At 45.2% G+C, this 15957-nt stretch overlaps 2 protein-coding genes across 2 annotated transcripts; one reads left to right on the forward strand and one right to left on the reverse strand.

Annotated features, from left to right (window-relative positions):
- Nucleotides 1–17: 17 nt before the first annotated feature.
- Nucleotides 18–14900, reverse strand: LOC117138541 (the record flags this gene model as incomplete). Its single annotated transcript, XM_033300684.1, has 8 exons — nt 18–59; nt 142–4539; nt 5395–11180; nt 11246–11458; nt 11824–11915; nt 12070–12554; nt 12681–12972; nt 14782–14900. Coding segments are annotated over 8 exons (11427 nt in total), but the record flags the coding sequence as incomplete, so codon positions are not given.
- On the forward strand, nt 14890–15338 carry LOC117138185. Its single transcript, XM_033300084.1, has 2 exons — nt 14890–15185; nt 15232–15338. The coding sequence occupies exons 1-2, from the start codon at nt 15021–15023 to the stop codon at nt 15334–15336; spliced, it is 270 nt and encodes an 89-aa protein (XP_033155975.1). The 5' UTR covers nt 14890–15020; the 3' UTR covers nt 15337–15338.
- The last annotated feature ends 619 nt before the right edge of the window (nt 15339–15957 follow it).

Here is a 15957-nt window from a genome sequence, read left to right on the forward strand (position 1 = left end):
CTTTTGTGCACTAGCCTCTAGTTCTTTTTCTTCCAGGACTTGCTTATCCAAGGTTGTGGCTGTCTCTGATTTAACTTTAGTGTCCTTTACTTCCGGTTTCTTAGGTTCTTCAATCTTTGCTTCATATATCTTCTCAGCTACGACCTCGGATACTTCTGGTTTCTGGGACTTCTTTTCGACATCCTGATCACCTTGCTTTTGTGCACTAGCCTGTAGTTCTTTTTCTTCCAGGACTTGCTTATCCAAGGCTGTGGCTGTCTCTGATTTAACTTCAGTGTCCTTTACTTCAGGTTTCTTTGGTTTTTCAATCTTTTCTTCAGATATCTTCTGAGCTACGACCTCAGATACTTCTGGTTTCTGGGACTTCTTTTCCACATCTTGATCTCCTTGCTTTTGTGCACTAGCCTCTAGTTCTTTTTCTTCCAGGACTTGCTTATCCAAGGCTGTGGCTGTCTCTGATTTAACTTCAGTGTCCTTTACTTCAGGTTTCTTAGGTTCTTCAATCTTTTCTTCAGATATCTTCTCAGCTACGACCTCAGATACTTCTGGTTTCTGGGACTTCTTTTCCACATCTTGATCTCCTTGCTTTTGTGCACTAGCCTCTAGTTCTTTTTCTTCCAGGACTTGCTTATCCAAGGCTGTGGCTGTCTCTGATTTAACTTCGGTTTCCTTTACTTCAGGTTTCTTAGGTTCTTCAATCTTTTCTTCAGATATCTTCTCAGCTACGACCTCAGATACTTCTGGTTTCTGGGACTTCTTTTCCACATCTTGATCTCCTTGCTTTTGTGCACTAGCCTCTAGTTCTTTTTCTTCCAGGACTTGCTTATCCAAGGCTGTGGCTGTCTCTGATTTAACTTCAGTTTCCTTTACTTCAGGTTTCTTAGGTTCTTTAATCTTTTCTTCAGATATCTTCTCAGCTACGACCTCAGATACTTCTGGTTTCTGGGACTTCTTTTCCACATCTTGATCTCCTTGCTTTTGTGCACTAGCCTCTAGTTCTTTTTCTTCCAGGACTTGCTTATCCAAGGCTGTGGCTGTCTCTGATTTAACTTCAGTTTCCTTTACTTCAGGTTTCTTAGGTTCTTCAATCTTTTCTTCAGATATCTTCTCAGCTACGACCTCGGATACTTCTGGTTTCTGGGACTTCTTTTCCACATCCTGATCACCTTGCTTTTGTGCACTAGCCTCTAGTTCTTTTTCTTCCAGGACTTGCTTATCCAAGGCTGTGGCTGTCTCTGATTTAACTTCAGTGTCCTTTACTTCAGGTTTCTTAGGTTCTTCAATCTTTTCTTCAGATATCTTCTCAGCTACGACCTCAGATACTTCTGGTTTCTGGGACTTCTTTTCCACATCTTGATCTCCTTGCTTTTGTGCACTAGCCTCTAGTTCTTTTTCTTCCAGGACTTGCTTATACAAGGCTGTGGCTGTCTCTGATTTAACTTCAGTTTCCTTTACTTCAGGTTTCTTAGGTTCTTCAATCTTTTCTTCAGATATCTTCTCAGCTACGACCTCAGATACTTCTGGTTTCTGGGACTTCTTTTCCACATCTTGATCTCCTTGCTTTTGTGCACTAGCCTCTAGTTCTTTTTCTTCCAGGGCTTGCTTATCCAAGGCTGTGGCTGTCTCTGATTTAACTTCAGTTTCCTTTACTTCAGGTTTCTTAGGTTCTTCAATCTTTTCTTCAGATATCTTCTCAGCTACGACCTCAGATACTTCTGGTTTCTGGGACTTCTTTTCCACATCTTGATCTCCTTGCTTTTGTGCACTAGCCTCTAGTTCTTTTTCTTCCAGGACTTGCTTATCCAAGGCTGTGGCTGTCTCTGATTTAACTTCAGTTTCCTTTACTTCAGGTTTCTTAGGTTCTTCAATCTTTTCTTCAGATATCTTCTCAGCTACGACCTCGGATACTTCTGGTTTCTGGGACTTCTTTTCCACATCCTGATCACCTTGCTTTTGTGCACTAGCCTCTAGTTCTTTTTCTTCCAGGACTTGCTTATCCAAGGCTGTGGCTTTCTCTGATTTAACTTCAGGGTCCTTTACTTCAGGTTTCTTAGGTTCTTCAATCTTTTCTTCAGATATCTTCTCAGCTACGACCTCAGATACTTCTGATTTCTGGGACTTCTTTTCGACATCCTGATCACCTTGCTTTTGTGCACTAGCCTCTAGTTCTTTTTCTTCCAGGACTTGCTTATTTAAGGCTGTGGCTGTCTCTGATTTAACTTCAGTTTCCTTTACTTCAGGTTTCTTAGGTTCTTCAATCTTTTCTTCAGATATCTTCTCAGCTACGACCTCAGATACTTCTGGTTTCTGGGACTTCTTTTCCACATCTTGATCTCCTTGCTTTTGTGCACTAGCCTCTAGTTCTTTTTCTTCCAGGACTTGCTTATACAAGGCTGTGGCTGTCTCTGATTTAACTTCAGTTTCCTTTACTTCAGGTTTCTTAGGTTCTTCAATCTTTTCTTCAGATATCTTCTCAGCTACGACCTCAGATACTTCTGGTTTCTGGGACTTCTTTTCCACATCTTGATCTCCTTGCTTTTGTGCACTAGCCTCTAGTTCTTTTTCTTCCAGGGCTTGCTTATCCAAGGCTGTGGCTGTCTCTGATTTAACTTCAGTTTCCTTTACTTCAGGTTTCTTAGGTTCTTCAATCTTTTCTTCAGATATCTTCTCAGCTACGACCTCAGATACTTCTGGTTTCTGGGACTTCTTTTCCACATCTTGATCTCCTTGCTTTTGTGCACTAGCCTCTAGTTCTTTTTCTTCCAGGACTTGCTTATCCAAGGCTGTGGCTGTCTCTGATTTAACTTCAGTTTCCTTTACTTCAGGTTTCTTAGGTTCTTCAATCTTTTCTTCAGATATCTTCTCAGCTACGACCTCGGATACTTCTGGTTTCTGGGACTTCTTTTCCACATCCTGATCACCTTGCTTTTGTGCACTAGCCTCTAGTTCTTTTTCTTCCAGGACTTGCTTATCCAAGGCTGTGGCTTTCTCTGATTTAACTTCAGGGTCCTTTACTTCAGGTTTCTTAGGTTCTTCAATCTTTTCTTCAGATATCTTCTCAGCTACGACCTCAGATACTTCTGATTTCTGGGACTTCTTTTCGACATCCTGATCACCTTGCTTTTGTGCACTAGCCTCTAGTTCTTTTTCTTCCAGGACTTGCTTATCCAAGGCTGTGGCTGTCTCTGATTTAACTTCAGTTTCCTTTACTTCAGGTTTCTTAGGTTCTTCAATCTTTTCTTCAGATATCTTCTCAGCTACGACCTCAGATACTTCTGGTTTCTGGGACTTCTTTTCCACATCTTGATCTCCTTGCTTTTGTGCACTAGCCTCTAGTTCTTTTTCTTCCAGGACTTGCTTATCCAAGGCTGTGGCTTTCTCTGATTTAACTTCAGTGTCCTTTACTTCAGGTTTCTTAGGTTCTTCAATCGTTTCTTCAGATATCTTCTCAGCTACGACCTCGGATACTTCTGGTTTCTGGGACTTCTTTTCGACATCCTGATCACCTTGCTTTTGTGCACTAGCCTCTAGTTCTTTTTCTTCCAGGACTTGCTTATCCAAGGCTGTGGCTTTCTCTGATTTAACTTCAGGGTCCTTTACTTCAGGTTTCTTAGGTTCTTCAATCTTTTCTTCAGATATCTTCTTAGCTACGACCTCAGATACTTCTGGTTTCTGGGACTTCTTTTCGACATCCTGATCACCTTGCTTTTGTGCACTAGCCTCTAGTTCTTTTTCTTCCAGGACTTGCTTATCCAAGGCTGTGGCTTTCTCTGATTTAACTTCAGTTTCCTTTACTTCAGGTTTCTTAGGTTCTTCAATCTTTTCTTCAGATATCTTCTCAGCTACGACCTCGGATACTTCTGGTTTCTGGGACTTCTTTTCGACATCCTGATCACCTTGCTTTTGTGCACTAGCCTCTAGTTCTTTTTCTTCCAGGACTTGCTTATCCAAGGCTGTGGCTTTCTCTGATTTAACTTCAGGGTCCTTTACTTCAGGTTTCTTAGGTTCTTCAATCTTTTCTTCAGATATCTTCTCAGCTACGACCTCGGATACTTCTGGTTTCTGGGACTTCTTTTCGACATCCTGATCACCTTGCTTTTGTGCACTAGCCTCTAGTTCTTTTTCTTCCAGGACTTGCTTATCCAATGCTGTGGCTTTCTCTGATTTAACTTCAGGGTCCTTTACTTCAGGTTTCTTAGGTTCTTCAATCTTTTCTTCAGATATCTTCTCAGCTACGACCTCGGATACTTCTGGTTTCTGGGACTTCTTTTCGACATCCTGGTCAACTTGCTTTTGTGCACTAGCCTCTAGTTCTTTTTCTTCCAGGACTTGCTTATCCAAGGCTGTGGCTTTCTCTGATTTAACTTCAGTTTCCTTTACTTCAGGTTTCTTAGGTTCTTCAATCTTTTCTTCAGATATCTTCTCAGCTACGACCTCAGATACTTCTGGTTTCTGGGACTTCTTTTCGACATCCTGATCACCCTGCTTTTGTGCACTAGCCTCTAGATCTTTTTCTTCCAGGACTTGCTTATCCAAGTCCTTTTTTTCAGATATTTTGGGTTCTTCAATCTTCTTTTGTATTGAATGGTCAACAACATCTTCAGTTTCTGATTTTTTGATATCTCCTGCTGCATCCTTATTTTGATTTTGACTTTCAATAATTTGTTTGAACTCTTCACAAATATCAAGAATCTTTTCAGTAATTAATTTTATTTTTCCATTAACCACAGCAGTATGAAGTTGTCCATCTTTTTTCTCAATATAGTCATATTCACTCAGTAATATTTTTTTTATTTCCTCTATTTTCGGATTAATTTTTTCTGTTCTTTCATCCAGAAGGTCATCAAGTATAATAAATATATCCATTAAATTCTGTTGCAAACCAATCATTTCTTTCGATGACTTATCAATAAGTTTCACCCCTTGAGTTAATTCTGAAAGTTTTTCAAGATTTACCAGTTTGGGAACTAGCAGAGACGGCTTTGTGAACATGTTGCTATCGTCAATAAGTTGAATTGCCGCTTTTGTTAAAATAATGTTGGTTTTAATTTCTTTAATGTAGGTTTGAATAACGAGCTCAGTGGCTTCGGGACAGGATTCAAAGAGGGATTCAATGAGTTCTTCAACAAGTTCCTTCTCGGTCTGTTCCTCTGGTGGTTTGCCATCATAGGTATGAACAATGTGCTCTCTTAACTTAAATATAGACTTTGAAACTTTTTCGATATTATCAATATTATCCAAAATATCTTGGCATTCTGTCATGATTGTTTTAATTTCATCATTTTGCGAAGCATTGTTAGGAGATTGGGATAATTTTTCCGTTAGGGCTTCCAAAATATTTTCAGGTGATGCCTTTTGAGAAACAACTTCAGCTGCTTTTTGTGCATCATCCACCTCTTTTTCCAATTGCTGTTCTCTGTCTTGGGGTTCAGATACTTTATCTGCCTTCTGTTCATCTTTTTTAGCAACCAACTCATTTTGGTTTTGTAGTTTTGATTCAGCTTCAATCTCTTTCTCGATTTCATCATCCGTTTTCTTAGACACTTCTTGTTGAGTTTCAGTTTGTTTGCAAGAATCCAGTTGTTGATCGGATTCCCGCATTTTGGGTCTTTTAGCCTCGGGTTCAATGTCTTCCTGGCTTCCTGATCCTTCTTTAATATCTATGTCAGTATCCAGCGCAGATTCAGGAGAGGAGACATCCGATTGACTTTGAAGTTCGGAAAGAAACACGTTCAATTTGTTAAGTTTTTCCTGAAGATTACTGATCTGCAGCTGCAGTGCATCTATGAGAGCAAACTGCTTAGTGGTTATCTGAGTGAGTTGGGGCTGAGAAAGGATTTCATTCTCTATTTGCACAAGAGTTGCCTCTAGCTGAGCAATGTCATCCGTATTTTCATCTAGCAAAAGAATACATGTCGGGTTATTGGCTCGAAGTCCTTCCTCGATTTCGGTAAGGAACGCCTTTCCAGACGAAACGTTTTCAATAATTATGCCTATATCGATTGGCACCGTGGGTTCAACATGAATTTCGGACAATGCCTTCAATTCCGCAGTGATCGAATCCATTTCCTGTAGTAGTTCTATGACACGAATTGTATTGTCATTGCCCTCAATAAAATCAAAGACAGCCACTAAGCTGCTTTGCGTCTTCAAAAGACCACCTAAGACTTCGTTACTAATCTGCTCGCTGGCATCGTTTATGCTCCGGAAAGCAGCCATTAGACTAGTCTGAAGCTGAACAACAACAGAAGATGATTTGTCGACATCTACGGTGGGCTGGGCGGCCACAGCTCCAATGGCAGCTACTAGATTCTCAATAGGTTGCTTTAGAGTCTTTAATTTTTGATAGTCCACAGCTTCTGGACGCTCACAGTAGGTAACAAAGTTGGCGAATGCCTTTTCGATTTTGGCGAACATTTCCTCGGCCAACTGAGTTTCCAGAATTGGTAACGAAAGCAGTATGTCCTCAAAGGCACTCTCTACGTTCTCCAAGGAGTCCACCAAGCCAGATTCATAGGTGTGCACCAAGCACTCCTTCAATCTGAACATGGTGCGAGCTATTTGCGCTTGGGCCAGAACGGTTTCCTGTTGCACGGTATCAGTGACAAGGGCAATCTGTATGTTCTCCAGATCTGACTTCAGTTGCTCCATTATTTTGCCAACTTGCTGAAGCTCCTTATTGGCATCTGTCTGGGTAACTTCCAGACAGGCTTCTAATTGCTTGATGCCACTGGCGACACCTTGTTGTATATCAAAAACCTCCACTTGCGGCTCTTCCTCCACAACGGCTACTTCCTGGATGTGATCTGATACGGTTTGCTGATGACCACTGCTCTTAAGTTCAGAGATATCTCCCTGCGTAGATATATCAATGACATTTTCCAAGAGTTGCACATCGATCTGCTCGCAGTATTGCCTCACATCGTGCAATGGAGTGGCCAAAGTCTTGAGCTTGGACAATTCAAGATCGGTCAAACTCTCGACGCCACTGTGGGCCATGCACTCCTCCACCTGAAGAACACAGCGCTCCAAGCTGCAGAGTGCCTCGGCGAAGGTTCCCTGTTGACTGGCCTCTGACATCGAATGAGCCGCTTCCACCAAGTTGGTTTCCTGAACCACTGCCAAGCTACTTTGCAGCTCTTGCATCTTAACGAGGGCTGCCTGTACCTGCTGTGCAGCTGTTCCCGATAGGGAAACAACGTCAGGATCTTCACTATGCGAAAGAACCGATGTGATTCCCTGGTTCAAGTCGGACAGTAGGACAGCAACAGTCGATGGTTTCTCGGGACCTTTAGGCACTTCCGCTTCCGGATCAGTGGGCAAAGACTCTGCGACTGACTTAAGCACTGACACATCATCCAAGGTCGATAGGTCCTCCATTGAAGCTCGCGGGGGCTTCAGATTTTGGAGCACATGAATCAGACTGGTCAGCGGACTGGCAATGGATAGCTTTTCATCCATAGACTCCTTCTGTTGGCCAACAATGTCACCAAACTGATTCAGTGCATTTATGAACTCACTCTCAGTCAGGGATTCGGGACTGTGTAGGGCTTTAGCCAAGTCAGCAAAACTTTTGCCACACTCGAAGAGAATTCTAGTCGTATTGGCCTCGTTGACGTCGAGTGTTGTCTCTGCCTCGCTAAATGTCGCCAGTCCTTTAGCAATTTGCAGGATGCGAAGAAGATACACTTGCGCTTCGTTTGAGGAGCTCTTCACTCGTTCAGAAGCCTTGGGGCTTTCACTGATTTTGTTTAAGGCTTCCTGCAGGGTTTCTATGTTCCCAACTGCTTCCTCCAGGGACACTTTGGTCTCCAGCACTTTCCGCAGAGCGCTGAATGATTTGTCCTGCTGCTGCGATGCTTGCTCCTCATCCTGTTGAATCTCTTGCTGTAGGATCTTAAACTCGTGCTCTTCTATATCGATGACCACGTTGCGGATGAGACTGCGTATGTTGTCCAGCGTCTGAAGGGCCTGCTGATCGGGTTCCCGAGCGACTAGCAAACGTTGGTGACCTTTTTGGGTGTTCTCCTGTAGCATACTCAGTGGCTCAATCAGATCGGCTAAGGAGCCAGTCATATTCTTGACCTCTGTCTGACGGAAGCAGTAGTTTAGCTCGTCGACGGGTCGCTTTAGTCTGTCCAGCAATTCAACATGATGTCCGGTAATTTCCCTCTCCAAAATTGAGCCTATTAGAGCTGAGAGTTCATCTTTTAGGTTCAGCAAGCGGATCTTAACGTTGGGGGAGAGTCGGCCAGAGATCCTCTCGATGTTCGTCTCAAAATGTAAGACAGCCTGGGCAAATGACTGTAAGAGTTTCTGGGTATCAGCCACACCCATTACTGGCTCAGATCGCGGTTGCTCCTGAGGCACGGAGTCCTGACCACTTTCCAGTTCTTGGCCCAGTTGCGCCAGGCCGTTTTGAATCTCCTGCAAGGGTGGCACCATGGATTCCACAGTGCTAACTGTCAGCATTCCTCCCTCCACACTTCCTGATTTTTCACTAAGGATTACTTCTAGACCCTTTTTGAGCTCAAAAAGAGGGGGCGTAACGATATCCAGAATGGCCATGTTTATTTTTTGCTCAATTGACTCGGATCCTGCGAGGGATTCCGTCTTATCTTCAATAGACTGCAGTGTGGATTGTAGCTGCTTAATCGGCTCCATAATGCTCTCCAGCACCTTCTGGTGCACCTTCTTGTAGATCTGCTCCTCGGACTCCTCCAGCGATAGTTCCATTTCGACACGCTCAAGGGCTTCCTGTATCTTTGCCACTGGCTGACAAATATCCTTGAGAGCGCTTGCTTCGCTGGGCAGATTGGCCTCCGATATGGTGGCGAAGGACATGGAATCGGGCACTTCTTGCATTTTTTCAACCGTTTCCGAAAAGTGCTTTGCTGCCTCCAGTTCCTGTGCCTCCTGCAGAAGAGCCTGCGATTTAATCGTGCCCTGCGTGATCTCTAATCCCTGTTGGATGTCATCGGCAGTCAGTTCGATTTGGGCTCGTAGACACTCCGATTCGAACTTCCTGCTAACGATTTTCAGCTCTTCCAGGGCTCTCTTCATTTGCTCCGCCACGCTGTCAATGATGCAGACACTGGTGCGTTGGATGAGCGTGGCTCCAGTCTCGTCGATCTCCACGCACTTTTCAATGACCTGGAGACCCATGTGCAGTCGTCGGATATCCTCATCCATCGATTGGATGAGGGCGTCGATTTGGGTCTCTCCAGAGTATACCCTTAATTTCGATTCGATTTGCTTGATGGGCTCGATTATGTTGCGGATGATGGCTATGCTCTGATCCGCTGCCGACGGGGTCATCATCATGGTGGACTGTTCCATCACCTCATTCTCGACGGCACTCAAATGATTGTCGATAACCTTCAGCAACTTTGCGAGCGGAACGAGGGCAATCAGATTTTTATTGATCTCATTCTCATCGGAAACAACCTTTGCATGGGAGGATGTTGTTACCATCAGTCCGTCTCCCACTGCTCCCGAAATATCCTGCAGACGAGCATCATCCTCTGTTGTCTTGGAGGAATCGGTGTCTGTGGGTTTTTTGGACTTCTTGCGCTTTGGCGGTGCCACTGAATCCTTGTCCTTCTCCGGACTTGTCTGTGCGCCAGAGGCGGCTTTTTGTGATGCGGACATCTGGGCACTGGCAAAGGTTTGCAAATCGGATGTCTCCTCCTCACCTTGGCTGCCGGAGGCTTTGGATAAGCTAAAGAACTCATCCGTTTCCGTGGGCTTGGACTTCTTTCGCTTTCGAATTGGAGCTGATAGCGACAGTTCCTCCTCCATTTTGTCAAAGGACTGCTGAACATACTGCTCGGTCTCTCTGTCCACTCGGCCTTCTCTTCCGGAAGAGCCGTGTACCGTGATCTCGTTTATGGAAATGTCATCCATATCAGCCTCAGTTCGCATATCGTCCTCGACTGTAAAGTATTCAGGTGAAATGTCGATGACCACCGCTTCCATCAGAAGTTTTCCCGATTGCGAGGTCTCCTTGACGAAGCGCAATGGCGGCAGTTCGACGATGTTGTGCTCAGTAACATGCTCCGAAATTTGATCGGCATACATCTCCACAATCTTCAGGGCTTCCTCCTCTGTGAGATCGGGAGTCTCATAGAGTGAAACCGATACCTCCTTGCCGTCGAAGGAGAAAGACACGTCACCCTTCTCATCGATGGTTATGTCACCGACTGGCGTCTCGTACAGCTGAGAGGTGCGCTCCTCCTGGATGGTGGACAGGGAATAATTCCTTTGTAGCTCATTCTCGTGATGTTGCTCGCTCTTTTGCTGCTGACTTCTTTGGGCATCCTCGAAGCCCAGAAGCGAGGCCGAACTGGCCACGATACCCATGCAGTTCTTCGCTTCACACGTGTAAGTGCCCAGGCAGCAGGTGCCATCCTGGCCAGAAATAATCCGGTGAATATCGCCCGGCTTTAGCTCCACCCCATCCTTGTACCACTTGAGCGCAGGCTGAGGAACTCCGATGACCTTGCACTCCAGATTTACGGCTCCCTCTTCAGTGAGCACAGCTCGCAGGGATTCCAGGAAGCGGGGCTTCTTGTAGTGCCGCGGTATCTGCAGCTTTAGGAAACAGGAAGTGATGCTGGTGCCGAAATCATTCACGGCCACGCACTTCCACTCCGCTTGATCCACAAACTCCACGGACTTGATGTCCAGCAGCCAGTCTTCGTTTTCACCTCGATAATGGTTATATCTTTCGTTCGGATCAATGGGCAGCTCGTCGCGGAACCAGGAGAGTATTGGATCCGGAGTGGCCTTCACTACCACCTTGAACTGAAAGGGTTCGTTGATCTTAGCATCCGTGCTCTTCAGTCCAGTTAGAAACTTTGGCGCTTGGTTCTGATTCTGTTGGGTGAAGACAAGTCGCTCCTCGTCGGTCAGCTGGTTCTGAATGTCCTCCACAGTGAGGACGGCAGTGCTGCTGGTTTCACCCATGCAATTGCGCGCAATGCAGCAGTAGGTGCCCAGTGAGTTGGTGCCCGTCAGCTGGTAGACATCGCCCGGCTTCAGTTCGTGGCCATCCTTGAACCACTTGAGCACGGGCGTGGGAAAGCCAACCACCTTGCACTCGAAGGACACCAGTCCCTCCTCGGTGAGCACGGCGCGCAGACTCTCCATGAACCGGGGCTTGCGATAGTTCCTAGGTACTAAAAAAAATAAAGGTTTTGTTAAGATCTGGTCCAGTAAAATGGGATCATTGCACTCCACTCACTGTCCATGGCTACGGAACATGTTGAAATGCCCATGCTGCCGTCGAAACTGGTCACCACGCATTTCCATTCGCCGGCGTCGCAGGATTCCGACGGCTTCACCTCGATCATGTAGACGCCCAGGCCGTCCTCGATCAGCTTGTACCGCTCGGCGGTCTCCACCCGTCCGCTCGCGTTGTACCAGCAGACGCTCTTCGGCCACGGCGGCACCACCACTGCGGGAATGGAGGAAAGATCAGGTGTGAGATCATGTAAACAATCTGCTCGAACGCCGATCTCTGCCTTCTCGTTATATGGTATGTATTCTTTTTTTCGTCTTTATTTTTCTTCTCTCTGGCGGGCAATTAGCGGTTTTGTTTTGATCGCAAATGTTGATGACCCACCTCAACATTCGAGGCATTCCGAACCGTGCGATCGAGTTCAAGTTTCTAGAGCACGATCTAAAAACAACAAGCGCCGGCGAGAATTGGACCAATTTTCGCCAGCACGCCCAAGTGCCCGAGAGAAGATAAACAAAAAATACGTTGGCCCGGTGCCAGCAGGAGATCTTCGCTAGATTCACTAGACTCCGAGTGCTCACCTTGACAGCCGAGAATGATGGTCTCCCCGATGAGCAGGCTCATGTCTCGCAGTTCGTTCGTGAATATCGGAGGCGGAGCATTGCCTGCCACGCTGCGGAAAGATAGAAACATCCGTACAACATGAGAATCTCATTAAATGCTCTTTTAAATCAGCCATTCATATCAATAAATAAATGTAAGAGAAATTAGAACGTATGAAAAAATGCACGGCAACAGTGCGTATGAGTAATGAAACATTTGCTCACCTGTCCGCTGGCTTGAGAGATCCCTCGCGACTTCCGCGTCCCACCACATGCACCTTGGAGCTGGAGTAGGTGACGCCCATGCAGTTGCGCGCCTCACACGTGTACGTGCCCAGCGAGGTGGGGTCATCTGCGTTGGCGGTCAGCGCGAACATGTCACCGGCCTTGATCTCCTTGGAGTCCTTGAACCAGCGCAAATGAGGCGTGGGCACACCCACCACCTTGCACTCCAGCGAGACGGTTCCCTGCTCCGTGAGCACCGCACGCAGCTCCTCCACGAATTCGGGTGTTTTGTAGGCCTTCGGCACCAGGACGTTCAGCGTTCCCAGGCAGGAGTTGCGTCCACCAAAATTCTCCGCCATGAGCATCCACTGACCGCCGTCGTCCAGCGTCACGGGACTAATCTCCAAGTAGTGGAAGGTGCCCTCATTGACCTCCGTGATGCGGTCGTTTGCGCACACTCTTCGGTCATTTCTGTACCAGGTGAGCTAGAAAACAATAAAATAGTTATAAATAAATTAATAAAACAATTCAAAATGATTTATATATGGGTTACAATAACAACCAGTTCTAAGTAATTGAATAATTTGGAACCTAATGGACTCCATGCTCACCTTAAGATCTGTTGAGCTGCGTATTTCGGTTAGGAGGCGTGTCCGGGTGCCCACTTTGACGGATAGGTCGGGCAGGCGGCGCAGGAACACCGGCGGATCGTCGCCCGTGGATCTGTCCTCCACGATGAGCTCGACGTGCCTGCGTACCACATCCTGGCTCTTCGTCCGGGCGAACAGCGTGTAGTGGCCGGCGTCCTCCCGCTGCACATGCTCCACGGCCAGTTGGACGGCATTGCTGGTGGCCGTGATGCGGAAGCGGTCGGAATTCTCAATGGGAATCTCACCTCGGCTCCTGGAAGTACAGGAGGATTAGGTTTAAATCGCCCAAAAGGGCGCCCAAATGAAGCACTTGAATCCCTATGGAAACCATTGCAGTTAATAGATCACCTTTTCCTGTAGACCGACGAGGCCGAGGAGAGTGTGCCGTTGAGTTGCTTGTGCTCATTGCACTGGCAGCATTTGGAACATCCGTTGCCCATGGCGTTTTGTTTTGTTTAATTTAAAACCGATACTGCAATCGGTTACGGTTAAAGGCAGATTGCACTAACCGAAATTCGTTTCGATTACTACAACTCGTTTGAATTTACTATAATTTTCAATTTAAGCCCCTCGGAATGTTATACTCATTATACTCAGCTCCAGCTTTAATTTTATATAAATAATCGTTCTGTTTAAAAAAAAAACAAAAACGTCAAAGTGGATACTTTGGAATAAATAAAGCAAAACTAATATAAGATTTTAACCTATAGTCATTAATCTACCACCTGTCTTCGCCAAGAATATGTATGTCAAAATTGTGGGATATATAAATATAAAAAAAACCACATTCGTTTCTCTGTTTTTGAAAGCGTTTTCCAAATTACTCAGCTTGCACGTGCAAACATTTTGCTGCTCAAGAGTTATTTGTTTATATGCCGCACTAATAAACCAATAAACCGAACACAAACAATAATCGGAATTATGTGAAAGCGAAAATTGACAAAAATATTTTCGAATGTTTATAAATAAATGCTTGAACTTGCTTAGCTATTCGAATAGACTAAAAGCCGAAAGCCGAAAACCGCGGACTGCAATAATTCAAACGCTAGCTAGACAACAACGCGATTGCCAATTTATTTTTGGGATGCGTGTGTTTTTGATGTTGAGCGCTAATAACTTGTTGTTTCGCTGTCGTTTTCCCCGAGTTCGAGAATTTTCAAATTGTTTCTTGTTTCCTTTGTGTAGCCCAGTAGTATCGGTTTATTTATTTGTCTGTTGCTCACGCTCGGATATTGCCAAACATCTGAACCGATTCAATCCGATCCGATCGCACTCTCCACCTATGTGTAGGCATTATGTAATTTTCGTTTTCGTTTGAGAAAAACTATTTTCAACACTTTTAGGGCATTAAATGGAAACGTTTTTGACGCACATCGCCAACATTCCATACCCTGCACTGCCCCCCAAAAACAACGAAATCCAAGGCAGACGAAAGTTCCGCGGACGCGACAGCCAGCGATTTGTTAATGTGGCTATAATTAGACGTTCGTTACAGAACTCGGCCAGCGGATCGGACACCTCCAACTACCAGGTGCCACATCCCTCAGGAATGCTCGCGCACAATTGATTGATTTCGATATGCAGGTGATTTATTGAGTATACGCCGCGTGCACACCCCCGAATTCCACGAACCAGTACGTATACGCAGTGGTGTACGAGTATATATAGAACTTTCGTATAGCACTGCCGCCGCTGCTACAATTCTTGATGTCCGCCCGCTGGGCAACGGATATGTTAATGCGCCGATCGTCGATGTGGAACTGGCCGCTCAAGAGTTTTTGGATGGCCCATGGCGGAATACTCAGAGCAACGAGCGAAAACTGGGAACCTAAACATCTAATGCTGCTGGTTTGCTCTTTGGTGGATCTGTGCTCTCGGTCCGCTCAATTGAGCAAATCGGTCTCCTTGGCGCAGAAGTCATATGTTAATGCGCAAATTTTTGGCATTATGCACGGCAGACCGCGCGGAGCAAGGACGGTGATTCACACAGCCGCGAACGAGTGCACAGGTGAGCCAAGGAAAATATATATATAAATTTTCACTCGACAGATTTATGACTTACCATTCGAATTTGAAGGGCAGCAGCTCGGGCTCATCCTCTTCGGCGCAGTCGATCTTCACGAAGAACGTGGCCCGTTCGTTGGGGATGCAGCGGATCAGGGAACTGGAGTTCTCGCTGAACGTGATGCGAGGCGGTGGTCGGTGGCCCGCTGCTGGCACCTCATCCTCGCCAGGAGGCTCTGCAAAGTGGGTAACACGGTGCGTTAATTATAAGCATGAGTAATCGCTTTATAAGTTACGATGCCGCAGGAAACCGTCCGCCAAACAAATAATCATAAATATTTGCGAAATGTCAAGAATGGCCCCGCATCCGCGGGCAGACATGAGCACACATATGTAGTTATGCCGGCAGGGAAAGCAAAGAGTCGGAACTCGCATTCAGGATACCCTAAGCAGAGTACATACGTAATCAACTGACTGCACAGACATAACACTCGATGATTACCCACAGCTAAACATACCCTATTCCCACATCAAAAACATTTATTTTAAATCGCTTTTGAAATATATATGTTTTCTAATTTGTGATATTAAGTGGTTGTGTTTATACAAATAAATGTTTCCTACGCCACAAATTTTGTCTTTCGATAGTTCAATCAATTTTCTTGGTCATAGCAAAATAGAATTTATAATACAAAATTGCTAGCAAACATGTTTTGAAACTTGCTTTAATTTTTAAAAATAATAAGACTGAACTCTTAGTTGAATTTCATTCATAAACCGAAAATACTACAAATATATTCAACTCATATATCAACAATAGCTGATTATAAATTCAAATGCGATAAACACCATAATTCCTGTATCAATAAAGTTTGTGTTTACACTGAAGAGCTCGTTTGTCCCGTGCACATCGCCCATACCCTGCACAAAAACATCGAGTATTCGGAATATTCACTAAAAATAGTTCCAAATATTATTCATACGCGCCAGCGGCAGTCGCAACTTGCGAGCATGTCGAATCTTTCTGCATGGGCAAGCCCTAATCAAATGTGATTCGCGAACAGTATTCAGGCAATTGGGAATGGCTCGCTTCTCGCCGGGATGCGGACACGATAGTGACACTCGACCAGCGCATATTCCAACGTACAATTATGAAAATTTCTCATACACAATTCACAATTACGTAACCGCACTGTGGCCGTACAAGAGCCCATGAAGAAGATGGGGAGAAAAA

Source organism: Drosophila mauritiana, chromosome 2R (assembly GCF_004382145.1).
Source record: "Drosophila mauritiana strain mau12 chromosome 2R, ASM438214v1, whole genome shotgun sequence".
Classification (NCBI taxonomy): Eukaryota; Metazoa; Arthropoda; class Insecta; order Diptera; family Drosophilidae; genus Drosophila; species Drosophila mauritiana.